Below are 14,291 nucleotides of genomic sequence, written 5' to 3'. Positions count from 1 at the left end.
CTCTGACTTGTCTAGGTCAAAAGTTTTGGACCAAAATATACCCAAAATGGTTATTTATACAACAATTTGGGTTTGCAAAAGCATTCAAACGCATTGCCTTGATCTTGATGACTGTGTTTCGATTAAAATAAAAAAGATGTTAAATGGTTTTTTTGAGACCATGTGTATTTTGAGCATCACCGGTACTTATGCACCAAGATCCATTTTTGTGACCACGTGTATTTTGATAAATACAGGAAATTAAATATTACGATCGAGATGTTAAAATAAATGCCCAGAAATAGTTATTTGGAAAATGATACATTACTGGCGAGTAAACTTTTGATTAATTTCATTACGCACCTTACCAATGTCACATCAGGACATTTTTCACAATTGACGCAGTCCGGCCATCCACCAGCAATTTGTGTAGCAACCATCCTCTCGCTCCAGTGTTATCTGGTAGGTAATTTTTCGTTGACTCTGAAAACTTGTTTGGAAATTTTTTTGTTTATTTCACGAAACTCTCGGAAATTCCGGTGTTCGCTCTCACCATGTAGTATTAATACCCTGTATTTAACCAAAGTATATCATATTGACAAGTAAATATGGGTACCGTGCGTTAGCGCATTATTCCCATGCTAACGGTTTTACATTGGTAACACGGTCTGCTGTAGTCACCCTACCACTTACGGTACGGTATTTACCATCAGAGCATTCAGAGCTTTGAACAAATCGCATTAATAGTTGGGTGCGCTATTGCAACCACTTTCTCCGTCTGTCCTTCCGTCCGTTCCGAAGCATTAACTACTTCAATATTTAATTCGTTCTTTTTGAATTTGGTAGGTTCTAGCTCTGACACTTGAGCCAAGAAAAAGTTTGACGATTAATGTGTGCATGCTGTGCAATATCAACTGTCTCATTTACAGTTACAGATGCTTCTAGCCTTCTACTAAAGGAAAAAGTAGTCCGTTCTGTCATCTTTTGGCCTTTGGGAAGTACTGATCAATGCATGGAAAATGGGCCAAAGTTGCTCACTTTGGGGCGAAAACCTTTCTACTGTTTAAACTAAGTTAATTCGGATTTTCCTTTACAGGCATCGGCAGAATTGCAACCAATGACTTCTTCTTTACAAACGGGTTAAAGACATGCATAACTTGTATTAGTTCACAAGTGCTTACAATACTATTCACACGGGGTTGAGATTGCAGATTAAGGGTGCTACGTTAACTTGTACTCTCAGACTCCACTCGTAGAAATTTGAAAGATGCGCAACCTTTGTTCATTGCGTTACACATCACTACCTATGATAGTTTCGTTTCCACAAAAGCCAGTTCTAGAGAAATAGCGTACAAAAAATATAAAATGAAGGACAGGTCAGTACAAAAGGAGCACAATACTTTTGCGATTTCGGTGCTACAACAAACTCATATACCTGACATCAGACATCTTCCTCGCTACTTAAATCAACGTGATTCTTTTACAATTTTCTCTTTGTTATTCAAACGTACGGTGTGGTTTCTATTGTAGAAAACGCGGTTGTTGTGGTTCTATATACCTATCGGGAAATTCCAAACACTTGTAATCTGTTTGGAAGTGACAAATTTACATATGAAGAGTAATTATAATAGCATAACCAACCCCTACCTCGGCATTTAATTTATAGCCACAAAATTTCCCCCAACTTTTTGTAAAGGACCAAGAGAAGTATGTGTGTTTACCAAACATATTTTTTAAGCAGTCGTTTCAATGAATTGTGTATGGAGATATTTCAGAACACTTGTGTAGGTTTATTTAAGTATATATTCACCATGGGGAAGGTGCGAGTTAGTCCAACCGATTAACACCGATTACATATTGCGAACGGCGGGAGACCAATAAACAATAAGGGTCCAGAAAATTACTGAATTCATCCGTTGGGTATTTAACAATAGCACAGGCAAACATACAATATAAACAATAAAAAGAACTTCCATAATAAATAGCATGCTGTTTGTGTAGATGTATTATAATCTAAATATGGTAATCATTGGATAGCATTTTACTTCGGGAAGATTTCTTTATAGATGGATAATGAATGAATTTATTCCTTATAATGATGCTCGTCAGAAAAATTAAAATCATGTATCTGAAGCGGAAGGAGTTAAACTTTAACCCTCTCATTATAATATGCACAAAATCAAGTCGGTACAAAATTAAGGAAGAAGTAATGCTATAGAAGTTCTGTTAGTCATCTGTAACCAAATTATTAATTAAAATATTAGATTTTGGTCTTCCCCGAAGGAACATTAAAAATCCGGCCATAATTGCTAGTGAAAGAGATAAGTAGATACTTGAACTAACACTACATATTATGTAAAATAGGCCATGCTAACATTTTGTTTTGCTAGTATTAAAGAGAAAAATTAATACTAAGTAGGTAGCTATTCCAAGATGCCCTGATTGATAACACAAGTCATTTTCCTAATTATAACTTATAAACTGCAGTTAGTTTAGTTACAGGAACCGGCAGCTAAGAAGGCGAGAGCAGGCTACTCGCATATGAGCGCACACCTGGTGTTTATAACATGCGATATGTTACAGCCTTTACTGGAAACATCTTTGTTTAAAATAAGAAATATTTCCAGAACTGAAAAAGCTCAGATTGCGAAATCTGCGCAACCGGACATTAATCGCCAAGATTTTTTGACTCATGTGCCAGAGCTATAACCTAACGAATGCAAAAAGAACCAACTAAATACATTGAAAACTATATGAGTAGATAAGGTCTCGGACGGACGGGCGGACAGGCTCAGAAAGTGGAAAATGCACTAAACAGCGACAAACATGCTAAACAAGATCGCAAACTTGCTCTGGCCACCAGAATACTTGTATTGGCGCCGAGCGTGATTATAACCAATGTGATTTGTCAGTATTCGGTTTTTTCCTTTTTGAAAAATTGGTAGAATTAATGAAATTGAAGGCCAGAACCAATAAGGAATAAGAATTTATTTCTTAATTTATATTTAAGATATTGTACTTTCGCTGTAGCTTTGATATGTACTTGGCGCATAATTGTAGAAGTGAATTTTCGTGACCGTCTCTGTCCTTTTCTGATTTACGTACATTGTTCTTATTTTAAAATATTCGGAACGCAGAGGTTTCCTTAATTATACACATCGGTAAAGCTAAACAGCGAAAACATTTTAGAAAGCCGAACTTATTTCCCGATCATAAAAAAATTAGTTAGGTAAACTACATTCATGTTTTCTTTTTACTCATTGCCAATCAATAGATTTAATTTATTTGAGGTTGAAGGAATGTGTTTTCGATTTATCTATTTCAGGTGAGTCATCTCTATTTGCTAACGTGTAATTTTCTTCCAGCGAGACAATTAAGAGAATAAGAGTCATTTCGTTAATAAATAAATACATATATATATTATTGTTTTGTTTTATCTTCCTATAATCCTACGGTGAAGATTTAGAAAGAGCAAGCCGGAGTAATTCAATACACGAATTTAAGAATCACGTTACCAAATTTAAACAAGTTAAAAAGTCATTATGCAAACATAAATGACGAGCGCGTCTTTTCCTCCTAATAATATTACTGTTAGGACCAGGAAAAAATACCAGTAGGCACGAGATCCTTACCCCATTCTCTTTCAAATGGGCCGCCTATCGCCGAGATCTATATAGTTTATTGAAAGATAGTGGAGCATATACAAATATAAACAAATTTTGAAATAGGCATTACAGACCCAGAGTCAGCGACTCTTTTTTGGGTTGTCATTTCATTAGTCACGAAAATGTTGTCATTGAATATTAAATATTTGTTTATTCATAAAAACGACTTCTGCCAGCCCAATGGCCGGGATTAGAAAATTAATTGAATACCTTCATAAATAAAACGGTATATTGTGTAAAAAATAATTTGGAAACCGATATTAGTTTCACTTTCATTCAAAGTGCCTACATATGATATTTCATTTAAATGCTTTCAGAAATAAGAAAATTAGCATTGCGCATGTGCAAAACAAGATTTTGACAATGCCGTTAATTATTCCTATATTTGTTGTGTTCATATCATTTAAATATCTTCATAAATAAAAAGTAAGCATTGCACATATGCGTTTAACCAAACTTTTGTCACTGCGCATGCGCAAAACCAAAAAATATCGTTATCCCTGGATCAAGCCCTTTCAAATGAGCCCTATATCGCCAAAATCGGTTCATTGGTGTAGAAAGAGTACGTGTGGCGGACGGACGGACGACAAGTGCAGCCAATAGTAATTTTTCACTTTAAAGAAAGCCACTACCATTGCAACTCATGATGCTGACTATGACGCTGTTATTATTAAAATCTTGCCTGGTGCAGCTGTACAAAAATACACAAAACGGAAACATTGTGTTAAATAGAAATAAAGCATCGCCTCTTAAGGCAACAATGAAGTTAGTTTTAAGTGGCAATATATTCTTTCTTTCTCATGACAAGATTTCACTTTTCCGACTCGTCAAAATAAACTATTGTTACAGTTCAAATTTCAATTTCCTATAGCATTTTAGTACCTGGCTTTATACAAAATTTGTTAGATGTCGTTTAAGGTTTTAAAGTAAAATTTAAGGCGATAAATGATAACGCCGATCGCTATTATTGGAATAATTGGGTATTGTTGCTTCGCACTTGGTCGTTGTTGCATCCATTTTGATATTAATCGAGTGCGAATATAAAAGTAATTGAGTTATCCTTAGTAAAGGTAGTTAGAAGTATCTAATTAGCATTGTCTTAGAAGACTTGATAACTCAAGAATTAATTGATTTAAACAGCAACTTATATCTGCAGGCCGCCCGTTATCTCAGGTATTATTTCTATTGTATTACGCGGTTTTATCGTCAATAACTATTTTAGGCCTGTTTATTTTTCCGTTTTCTTTCCCATTTTGGGATTTCGCCTACTTTTGATTTGGAATCGTATATAAAGGAGTTCGTCCGAAAATTAGACGTACCCTATCACCGTTTCTACTTGAAGATAATTGCCCAGGAAATGCCGCACGCCAAGAAGATTATCATTATCACCTTTACCAATTTATCAAAATGGCCGCTGTCGTCCCAAAGATAAGCTAAGCTTCAGTTAAGGTCAGCTCTCTTTTATATTTATTATCACCAACTATTGGAGTCGCCGAATTTCCGTTTACTATCGAACATCGAATATCAACTTTAACTTTCTTATATCGAACGAATACATTTTTTTTATTAAGTTATTATCACTAATTAGAGTCAAATTTTGAAGTAAAATTCTGTCAGGGAATCTACGAGGTCGCTCCAAAAGTTACTTGAACGCGTTATAAGGTTGCGTGTATATTTAGGGTGTTCCCTTAGGCGGTATCGTCAAACCAAGTCAGCATTACAGTATTTTAGTTATTAATTTTAAAACTTGGTTTGGGGAACCGGGTTGCGAGCGCTCCCGACTCACACCTACGGCCCTTCCGTCGGCACAATTATTGCAGTTTTTTTTTTTGGTTTTATCACAGGTACCATAATTAAAATAAGTACCCACAATTATTATAGTTATTCCAGAATTCGTAGATTTTCATTTGCGTCAATTTGTTAAATCAAATATTCAACTCAATTTCACGTACTTATTGTTTTAATTTAATTCTGTATTCGAATCGTATCGAAGTTAATTTAATAGAATACTACTATCTTAGCACCGCGTAATTTATTTATCTATTTATTACTAGAGATTTTAATGGACTTATCCTGGGTCAGGTAAGCAGTACTGAATTGGTGACAGTGATTAAAGACCCTGGCGCCCTTATCTCATTTTTATCTATGCTAAGAACCTACGCCCTAGCGGCCGTGCATACTGTTCCAATAGAATTTGTTAGCATTCTCTGGAAATTATTATTTATTTTAAATTGCGGTAGCACTATGTAAAAACTATGCAAAACAGAAAAAAATCTTTGAAAAAAATAGTAGTCGCTAGTATATAATATCAGAACTGTTTATACTGCGTAATAAAAGAACAGAAAGTACATGTAGACTATTACTTTTATCTAATCGTCCATTGTTTGTTCTATAATGAATTTGGAATTTATATCCTTTAATTTAACTATCAGAATAATTGAAACAATCTAGTAAACGCTTTATAAGTGCCGGATGCTTGCTTTCAGGATAGGATTTGGATATAAATTATACGTAAATACACCACCAATTTGCATAGAAACCATTTGGAGTCATTATTATGTTGTGGCTTTATGGCATGCACTTTGAAACGAGGCAAGTTATTCGTCAACGATACTACAAGCCTGATTTATTTGTGATTGTTCCCAAGATCAGAGATTTATTTTCTAGAGAATGCTAATCAAAGGTGTACCTAACGATATTAGCTCCTTTTATACCGACTTTTCATCTACGCTGAAATAGCCATTGATTTAGTTGCTGAGACTGGATGATTTTTATAACCACATGACTTCTACCTCTAAGAAAGCTTGCATTATTTCAAATAAAATTTTGCTTCCATATTCAACTACATGGCTGAAAGTAAAGTGGTTATTTTAGCATCATTAACATTTTAGCACGCGTGTATAGCTTTGTTTTTTAGGGGTGCAAATAAAAGGCACTTTTTGAAAGAAATTTCTTGGCAGCCGGGTGGTTGGAATTGAAGCGCTTCTAGTTTTTCAAATTACCCAGCTGCCTTTACAGTATTATTGTGCATCAAAAAGTAATTTGCCTAATATATAACGATATAAACAAACATACGTTGAAAAAAATTTGCACGTTGAAAACAAGTTATTTCCCTATAATGGTAAGACAACTATATAAATTATTGTGTTAGTATTTCCTCTTATCTAAATGCATTTGAATATATGTATAAAATTATACCAATGTAAAGGGCGTGACGCGCCATAAAGGTTTTTTTTTAATTGCAACAATCGTTCTCAAGCGTAAGGTCGTACCAGTAATCAACCGCTACAAATAAATTTTGTATTCCTAATAAGGGTAACAAGCATTTTATTAAGACTGCTGAAGAGATTACCGATATGTGTCTGTTTGGTTAGGTAGAAAGGTTCTAAATACCAAGATATAACATTTGTTGAACTTATATAATTTGTACATAATTTACCATCTTTCAATTTGTCCTTACAAAGATCGTCTCGTGCAGATTATTAAAAAGCTAGCTGAGATCTGATTTGAGATGAAAGTGAACAAATTAAATTAAATTTGAGAATTACCATGCTGGTCGATTACATATTTCGCAATAAAATGTAATAACCGTGGCATTGTCTTTTGGGGCAAATTTGAGTACATTATTGAATTAAACACGTGTTATTATGTAAAAATTCAATCCAGTGTACCTCTGCTTACCTTTTCTAGCACAAGAGCCAAATTTTTTTTTAAATGAAAATCATACCTTTTTGACGGCTAACGCACTCTAAGCCATAAAAATTAAAACCCAGTAGCTAATACAAGCGATTTAATGGACGGTTTCAGCATACGGCTGCCAATTACCGCTGCTATTAAATTATTTTAAAGTTTGAATATTTCGTTATCTTAGAAACGTAACGCCAATATCGTGACTGCTTAAAGGCAATTATGTATCTATTACTAAAATTATGCGGGTACATCTTATGTAATCAAAGCAGTAATTATCAGATCAGTTTCAGAAAATGATAACTTAGGGTATACGAAAAGCGTTTTTATCTGATATTCACTTTGTAGCTAAAGGTTAACAGTGCAATTCCGTTTTTTTTTAATTCTTGGCGAATTCCGGCATCCAAGACATGCCTTTAATGTCTGCACTACAAGAATCAGTACCCATATTGTGGTAAATATTGGACAATTTTGAAGCACGTTAAGATCACATCGCTTTTTAAATTATTTTCAATCACTGTCGCATACATTTCACGGGCAACATGCAAAATTCCATTGTTACTACCATTCTACGTGTATTTCTGCCCAGCATCTTCAATCAATTAATACAGCTCGCACATAAGGTGCATGGAATTTCAGTAGATGCTCGTGCGTGATCTTAATATGACCAATCCATAGTCTGTGTGTTTTTTACCATACCTAGTCTGGATACGTTTTTTATGCGGAACATTCCTTTTAGGTACTTGTCGTTTTACTGTATTTTCGCCGTTTGCCATTTGTGTTGCCATATATCTAACATCTTTTCTTTAGATAGGTTAATCTTAATGTTAATACGTTTATCCACCATGTCAACGCCTACCTACTTATGACTGTTAGGCAGCTTCTCATGCCGTTATGCCTACAAGATCGTTTCCAGGACAATAGGCCTTACATAATATTAAGGGGGATGAAGACCCACTTTGAATTTTTTCCGACCTCCAGTTTTTACTTCGGATCTGAATTTTTTTCGAGTGAAATGATTAGTTAATGCCCGGCTAACAATTAATGAAATGAGGATACGGTAACAACGATAATCAAGGAACGACTCCGTTCCTTTTTTGCTGAAAACATATTATATTCCTTTGAATTTGGTTACTTCTTTCCTCGTTAATAAACAATAACGATGTCAACGTGATATTGACACAAATATATTTATTTATAAAACAAACCTCAATCCACAGTTCACGTCTTGTACAAATTTTTATCTATTACTGAATTTTTGACAATCAACTCTTAAATCAATAACTCACATAGAGAATTTTATTGACTGAAATAAGCAAATTTTTAATGTAAATTATATTTAGAAAAAGTATATCCGTGTCAATAGGTTCAAGTAAATACACTTGAAGTCGATTTCGCACACTTGATGGATGTTACAGTTTGACATATGTCTGCGTATGTCTGAAATTGATTCACAAATTAATGAAAGAGAGTCACAGACTCCTGATTTCAAGTGTGCACGCAAGTAGAACACCGGCACACAGCGCCATCACGAGGTCGATACCTTAAAATGACCCCCTTTCAAAAATCCTTCGAGGTTGCAACACTGATGACATCTGGCCTGCTGTCCCCTGTCCTATCTCGAGACGGGCCTCTTTTTGGTCCCATCAAAACCGAGGGAATATATTGGGAACACGAACTTATAAATTAAGATGGACTGCTGATCAAACAGTTGCATAGAGGCTCTAGCATGGGCGTGGCACCGCGGCACGTTTTAGTTATTTTCTAGGGGAATTTTCCTAGTGCTCAAGTTTTAAGACTATTGCAGCCTTGAAAAATGACATGTGTCACAGTAATTTATTTGGAAAACCTGAGGATAATAGCCGCTTTCCTTTCAACTGATCAGAGCTGATCGAGTAACTCTGAAGAGCTCCGGTGTGTTCCATTACCACAGATCATTTTGATCTGGTTCATGTTTCCCTCTTCCCCTCATGCACGACCTTTTTCGCGGGAGCATTAGAGTAGATCAGTAAACATAACCTTAGTTCTTTATTTACATCTTTGCTTAAAATATTTTGCTTGGGTAATATCACGAAACAATAATGGAATTAATCCTAGAGGAAGACGACGTACAATATAAATTATGTGTATCAGAAACTGATTACAATCGTGCAATGACAGGTTTATATAACTATTTCTATGTAATCAAATTTTGCTAATTACTATATTTTATAGATCATGCATTTGCACAAAGTCTATTATTTCACGCAAAAGTTACCGGTAGTTCTATTAGTACAGTTGCCTCAAATCAAAGTCGTGTAGAGAACTTGGAACCGGCATCGGACAATTTGGAACAGTACTTGGAAAACGACCGTCACAGCTGGTCGCATGACGAGACGTTGTGTCTTATTAAGTCAATGGAAGTGCACATTGAGGATGAAAACCATCCTAAAAAAAGGAAATTCATTTTCGAAAATGTTGCAAATGATCTGATAAGCAATGGCTTTCAGGTGAACGCTACCGTGTGCCACAATAAGTGGAAAAACTTAATGCGATCTTATAAAACTGCAAAAGATAACATGCTAAAAACCGGAAGAGGACCAACTAGATTTTTATTTTTTTCTGAAATGGATGGGGTTCTAGGTGAAAAACCATCGAGCAGTGCGACACATACATTAGAATCTAATAACTTACAAAATTTACCCGACACATTGCCACCTCCCGAGATGTCTGCAATGTCCTCTCCGTCATCATCACGGTCATCAACACCCACACTGACACGAAGTAAAGAAAAAAAAGGAAGCATTCTACAAATAAAAAAAGAGGAATTTAGGAGAAAACATGAAAGACATAAGGAAAAAATGAGACTTCTTGAGATAAGGAACAAAGTTGAGGAACAGAAAGTGAATCTCTTACAAGAAATTTTAAATAAGTTAAACTCATAAATAGTTGTAATTATGTTGTTTCAATATGAATAGTAATTTCGTTTTTTAAATTATGTAATATTACATTGGGAATATGTTATATGTTACTATAAATATTTGTTTATTTCATGAAATAAAAAATAAAACATATAATCTGATTACGAAAACATTTCTTCAAATATTTGTTCTCTCCGATGCCTGGTTACGTTTTTTACATCTGACTGCAATGGTATTTCACTATTAACATCACTACTTATGTCATAAGGTTCTATTACTGTATTATCATGTTTGCTTTCACAAATATTGTGAAGCACACAACAAGCCATCATAATTTTCACACAGATATTGATATTTAAGTTCTCTAAATGTTGTAGCCTGCGGAACCTCCCCTTCAAAAGTCCAAACACATGTTCAACAATAATGCGTGTCGATGAATGTTTAAAATTAAACACTTTTTGATTGTTACTTAGGGCACCGTTGTCCTTAAATGGAGGTACTAACCAACTCAGAGATGGATATGCTGAATCACCCAGTAAGTATTTATTGCCAAAGAAATTAACATTATTTTAGGCTTTAGAATACAGTGAGGACCTCCTTAACAACCGAGCATCATGCAGAGATCCCGGCTCTCCACGATACACGTCAATAAATTGCCTGAAGCTATTGACAGTTCCTTGTATTAGCAAACTAAAGTATCCTTTTCTATTGATGTATGAGTCTTGATCATTTTTTGGCCTCCGAATTCTCACATGACATCCATCAATTGCTCCAATTACATTTTGACTGCCAAATTTGGTGGCGAAAGCTTTAGATATAACTTCTGTTTCCTCCTGCGTTGGCCACTTAATGTACTCAGTACGTAGAGACAGTATACAATTTAATACCCTTTCAATTACACGGTGAGCAGAGCTCAGTGACACATCAAAACGATCAGAAACCTGCCTAAATGATTCCGTGTTTCCAAGGTACCATAATGTCATAAGCATGGCCTTTTCACTTGATATTTTCATTTTTCCGTGTTCATGAACAGGGATGAAACCACTGTTTTCCAGTCTACTAGCTAACTGGTACACTATTAATTTGTGCATTCGAAAATGCGATTTAAATGTTGTTTCACTATAATTTACAACTACTCTTTCAATATATCCTTCAATTCGTACAATTCTAGCATATTCCTCAACCTCAGAATCAGTACTACTTTCACTACTGCTCCCACTAGTTTCTGGACCTTCCAATAGATTAATAATGACTGGTAATAAATCCATAATTAACTACAAAACCAATTTTTAGGTTAGGTGTTTTTTGGTAAACAAAATGAGTGTTCCATTCAACTTCAGAATAGAGTAGTTGGGAGTGGTTCACTTAAAATCTTAGATCATTTGAAAGGAAAGCGGCTAATGTTGGGTTGTTACGGTACACGCTGTATATTATGTATAGATCGGGTTTTCCGTAAGTTATCTCTCCGTTCCCACTTACAAATTTTCGGCGCTCACATACACCGCGCCAAAATTGGGCTTTTCCTCTTTCGTTGTCAACCAGCGGCACGAGTGCTATTGCTCGCTCGATCATACATTTTTCAATCTATAAAGACGTAAGTGTACTTGTCATTATATTTGTGATTTTGTTCTGTATTATTTACTGTATGCTACTTGTGAATTGTTAGTCTGACTATTCTGTAAGCGCCATAAGGGTAATCGCTATTTAATTTTAACTGTTGCTTATATGGTGAAATTATAACACGCTTTCCATGGTCTGCGATAACAAAAGATCTGTAGCGTATCTACAGATCTATCATTTTCCCTTTATCTTGACCAGGGAGCGTTATATGCATGAAGTCTTGTTTAATACTAATAGGCGTATCCCTAGGTGAGCCTTCACAAGGTTTTTCCTTTTGTGTTATTGCTGCATTTGGAATTCCAATTACGTCTCCGAGGCCAATAATCTTCGACGCCAAGGGTAGTAACCAGTGGTGGACACAATAACACCCCGTTCCCGCGATGGCCACGCGAGGAAGAGCGGCCACCCCTTAGTGACCACCGTCGTCGCGCATGATGGTCACCTTCTAAGTTCTAATAAAGCACGCCAAAGACATCACGACACCCAGCTTAACATCATACAGTCGTATTGGCCGGATTACGTAATTATATAGACACCTAGAATCATAGTTAACAAAAAGTAGCTCACTTGTACGCCTTAGTTGTTTATTATTGTTAATCTTATAATTAAATATTATTAAATTTAACTACATGTTATGGCCAGTGAGTAACATTGCTCGTCGTTGATCCACGGCATTTGGCCGACCCCTTTTTTTTATTTTCTTTAAAGCGAGGCCACTGGGCACTCGCTACAAATGGTAGCAGAGCGTAACGTAAATTTTATTGTTGTAATCTTTATCAAAATTGTTGGTGTATTGTGAGCTACGATTATTTTTATGTGTTGTTTATGCAATAACCTTGTGATAATTTATCGATTTTATTTGTCGCGCTTGTACCGATCGATCATATTTATGCAGCATGTGCGGTTGATAGTCAATTAGATATTTTACTCGTATAGGTATTTTCCGCGTTTTAAGGTTTCTTTCATACTGACAGTTATTATTTTACATAACTTCTTTGATGCCACCTCCTATTACGCGTAGCACCGCAAAAGGTGTCACCTCAGTTTCGAAATTTTCCACACCTGCGGTAGCCAACCCTAAACAACTGTTACAATTCCCAAAAGGTAGTCGGGTTGCTAGCATGACTGAGCAGGAACTCCTAACTGCCTTTCAACGCCTTAAAGAGGTTCCAGATGAGTCTCCGCAGGCAAGTACTGCCAGTACTGTCAATTCTTCGGTACATTCGCAACGTGTACTCACCGCCCCTACTTTGAAAACGAAATCTAAGAAATTACTATCTCCTAAACCTAAACCAACTTTGCCTAATTCATCATTAATTGTAAATTCACTTGCACAAGATATTCAAACTACCAATCAAAACTGCTCCGAAATTTTGAAAGTCGCAATTGAGGCAGCAGACAATATCACCTCGTACCATAAGATTAAGTTCAAAGTTGACTCGAATAAATTAATATCGAATGTTCCTACATGTAGCCATAACAATCCCCAGGCTATTGTGCTTTTTATCGAGGCAGTAGACAAGATTTTCAAGCTCCCAAACGTCGATAGTTTAAGTCTTCTGATCGCGTTATCGATTAAAGTGGACGATCACATTACAGAATGGTGGTCTACTATGATGAGTAAACCGTGGACTGAGGTGAGGGGAGCTCTTTTCTCTAAATACATAAATAATTCAGATATAATCCTAATGTGCGATAAATTTATTAACCGTTTGCAAAGGGAGGACGAGTCATTTGAATCCTTCGTTTTGGATATTAAGTCAAAATTTTGTGCATTAAACCTTACGTATCCCGAATCGCACCTAATTTCAATAATTTGGGCACATTGTAGCAAAAAAACCTTTGATGTAATCAAACATTTTTACGAACCTTCCACGTTTAGTGAATTGGATACAATAATTTACAAAATTGAATCAATCGCCAGGAGAGAGGAAAATTTTAAGCACCCTAATTCTTTTGATATCGTACCCACCATTAGTCCTCCTGTAAACTTTCAATCTCGACCACCGCCGCCGGAGCAAAAGCGTGCACAATTTTGTAGATACTGTCGGAATTACGGTCATTTATTAAATGAATGTCGCAAACTCAGTAATAAAAATGATAGCTATCCAAAAAACTAGTTTGCCTTTTTAGCCTCAGACATGGTAATATTTTACCTAATTGTATGCCTTTAGTTTTGGTAGAAATAAATAATATTAGGGTGTTAGCATTGCTCGATACAGGAGCCAGTTATAATTTTATTTCAGCTAAATTTGTTTCTAAATTAAATAAGATCGGTACAGTAAAGTACACTCCGTGTTCATCAGTAGTCATGTTGCCCGATTCCTCAATGGTTAGGGTCCGCAAACAGGTTAAAGTGTTTGTGAGAATAGCAAGCCTTTCATGGCCTATATCTTTTTATGAATTTTCGAGTTTAAATTTTGATGTGATATTGGGGATC

At 35.6% G+C, this 14,291-nt stretch overlaps 1 protein-coding gene and 1 long non-coding RNA gene across 2 annotated transcripts; both read left to right on the top strand.

Moving 5' to 3' along the window:
• The first annotated feature begins 4,495 nt into the window (after positions 1-4,495).
• Positions 4,496-5,020, top strand: LOC116167076. Its single transcript, XR_004144447.1, has 2 exons — positions 4,496-4,817; positions 4,867-5,020. It is a non-coding gene; the product is annotated as an uncharacterized LOC116167076 (long non-coding RNA).
• A 5,868-nt stretch (positions 5,021-10,888) lies between these two features.
• On the top strand, positions 10,889-13,989 carry LOC116166646. The gene is made up of 2 exons (XM_031481673.1): positions 10,889-11,825; positions 12,101-13,989. Exon 2 carries the CDS (start codon positions 12,850-12,852, stop codon positions 13,969-13,971), a length of 1,122 nt encoding a protein of 373 aa, XP_031337533.1. The 5' UTR covers positions 10,889-11,825; positions 12,101-12,849; the 3' UTR covers positions 13,972-13,989.
• The last annotated feature ends 302 nt before the right edge of the window (positions 13,990-14,291 follow it).

Source organism: Photinus pyralis, unplaced genomic scaffold (assembly GCF_008802855.1).
Source record: "Photinus pyralis isolate 1611_PpyrPB1 unplaced genomic scaffold, Ppyr1.3 Ppyr1.4_LG3b, whole genome shotgun sequence".
Classification (NCBI taxonomy): domain Eukaryota; kingdom Metazoa; phylum Arthropoda; class Insecta; order Coleoptera; family Lampyridae; genus Photinus; species Photinus pyralis.
The sequence above is the reverse complement of the archived record's forward strand: the minus strand, read 5'-3'. Positions and strand labels throughout refer to the sequence as shown.

What these genes read in the sequence shown, in the direction of transcription:
- LOC116166646 (XM_031481673.1), top strand. Translation starts at nt 12,850, where the DNA reads ATGCCACCTCCTATTACGCGTAGCACCGCAAAAGGTGTCACCTCAGTT.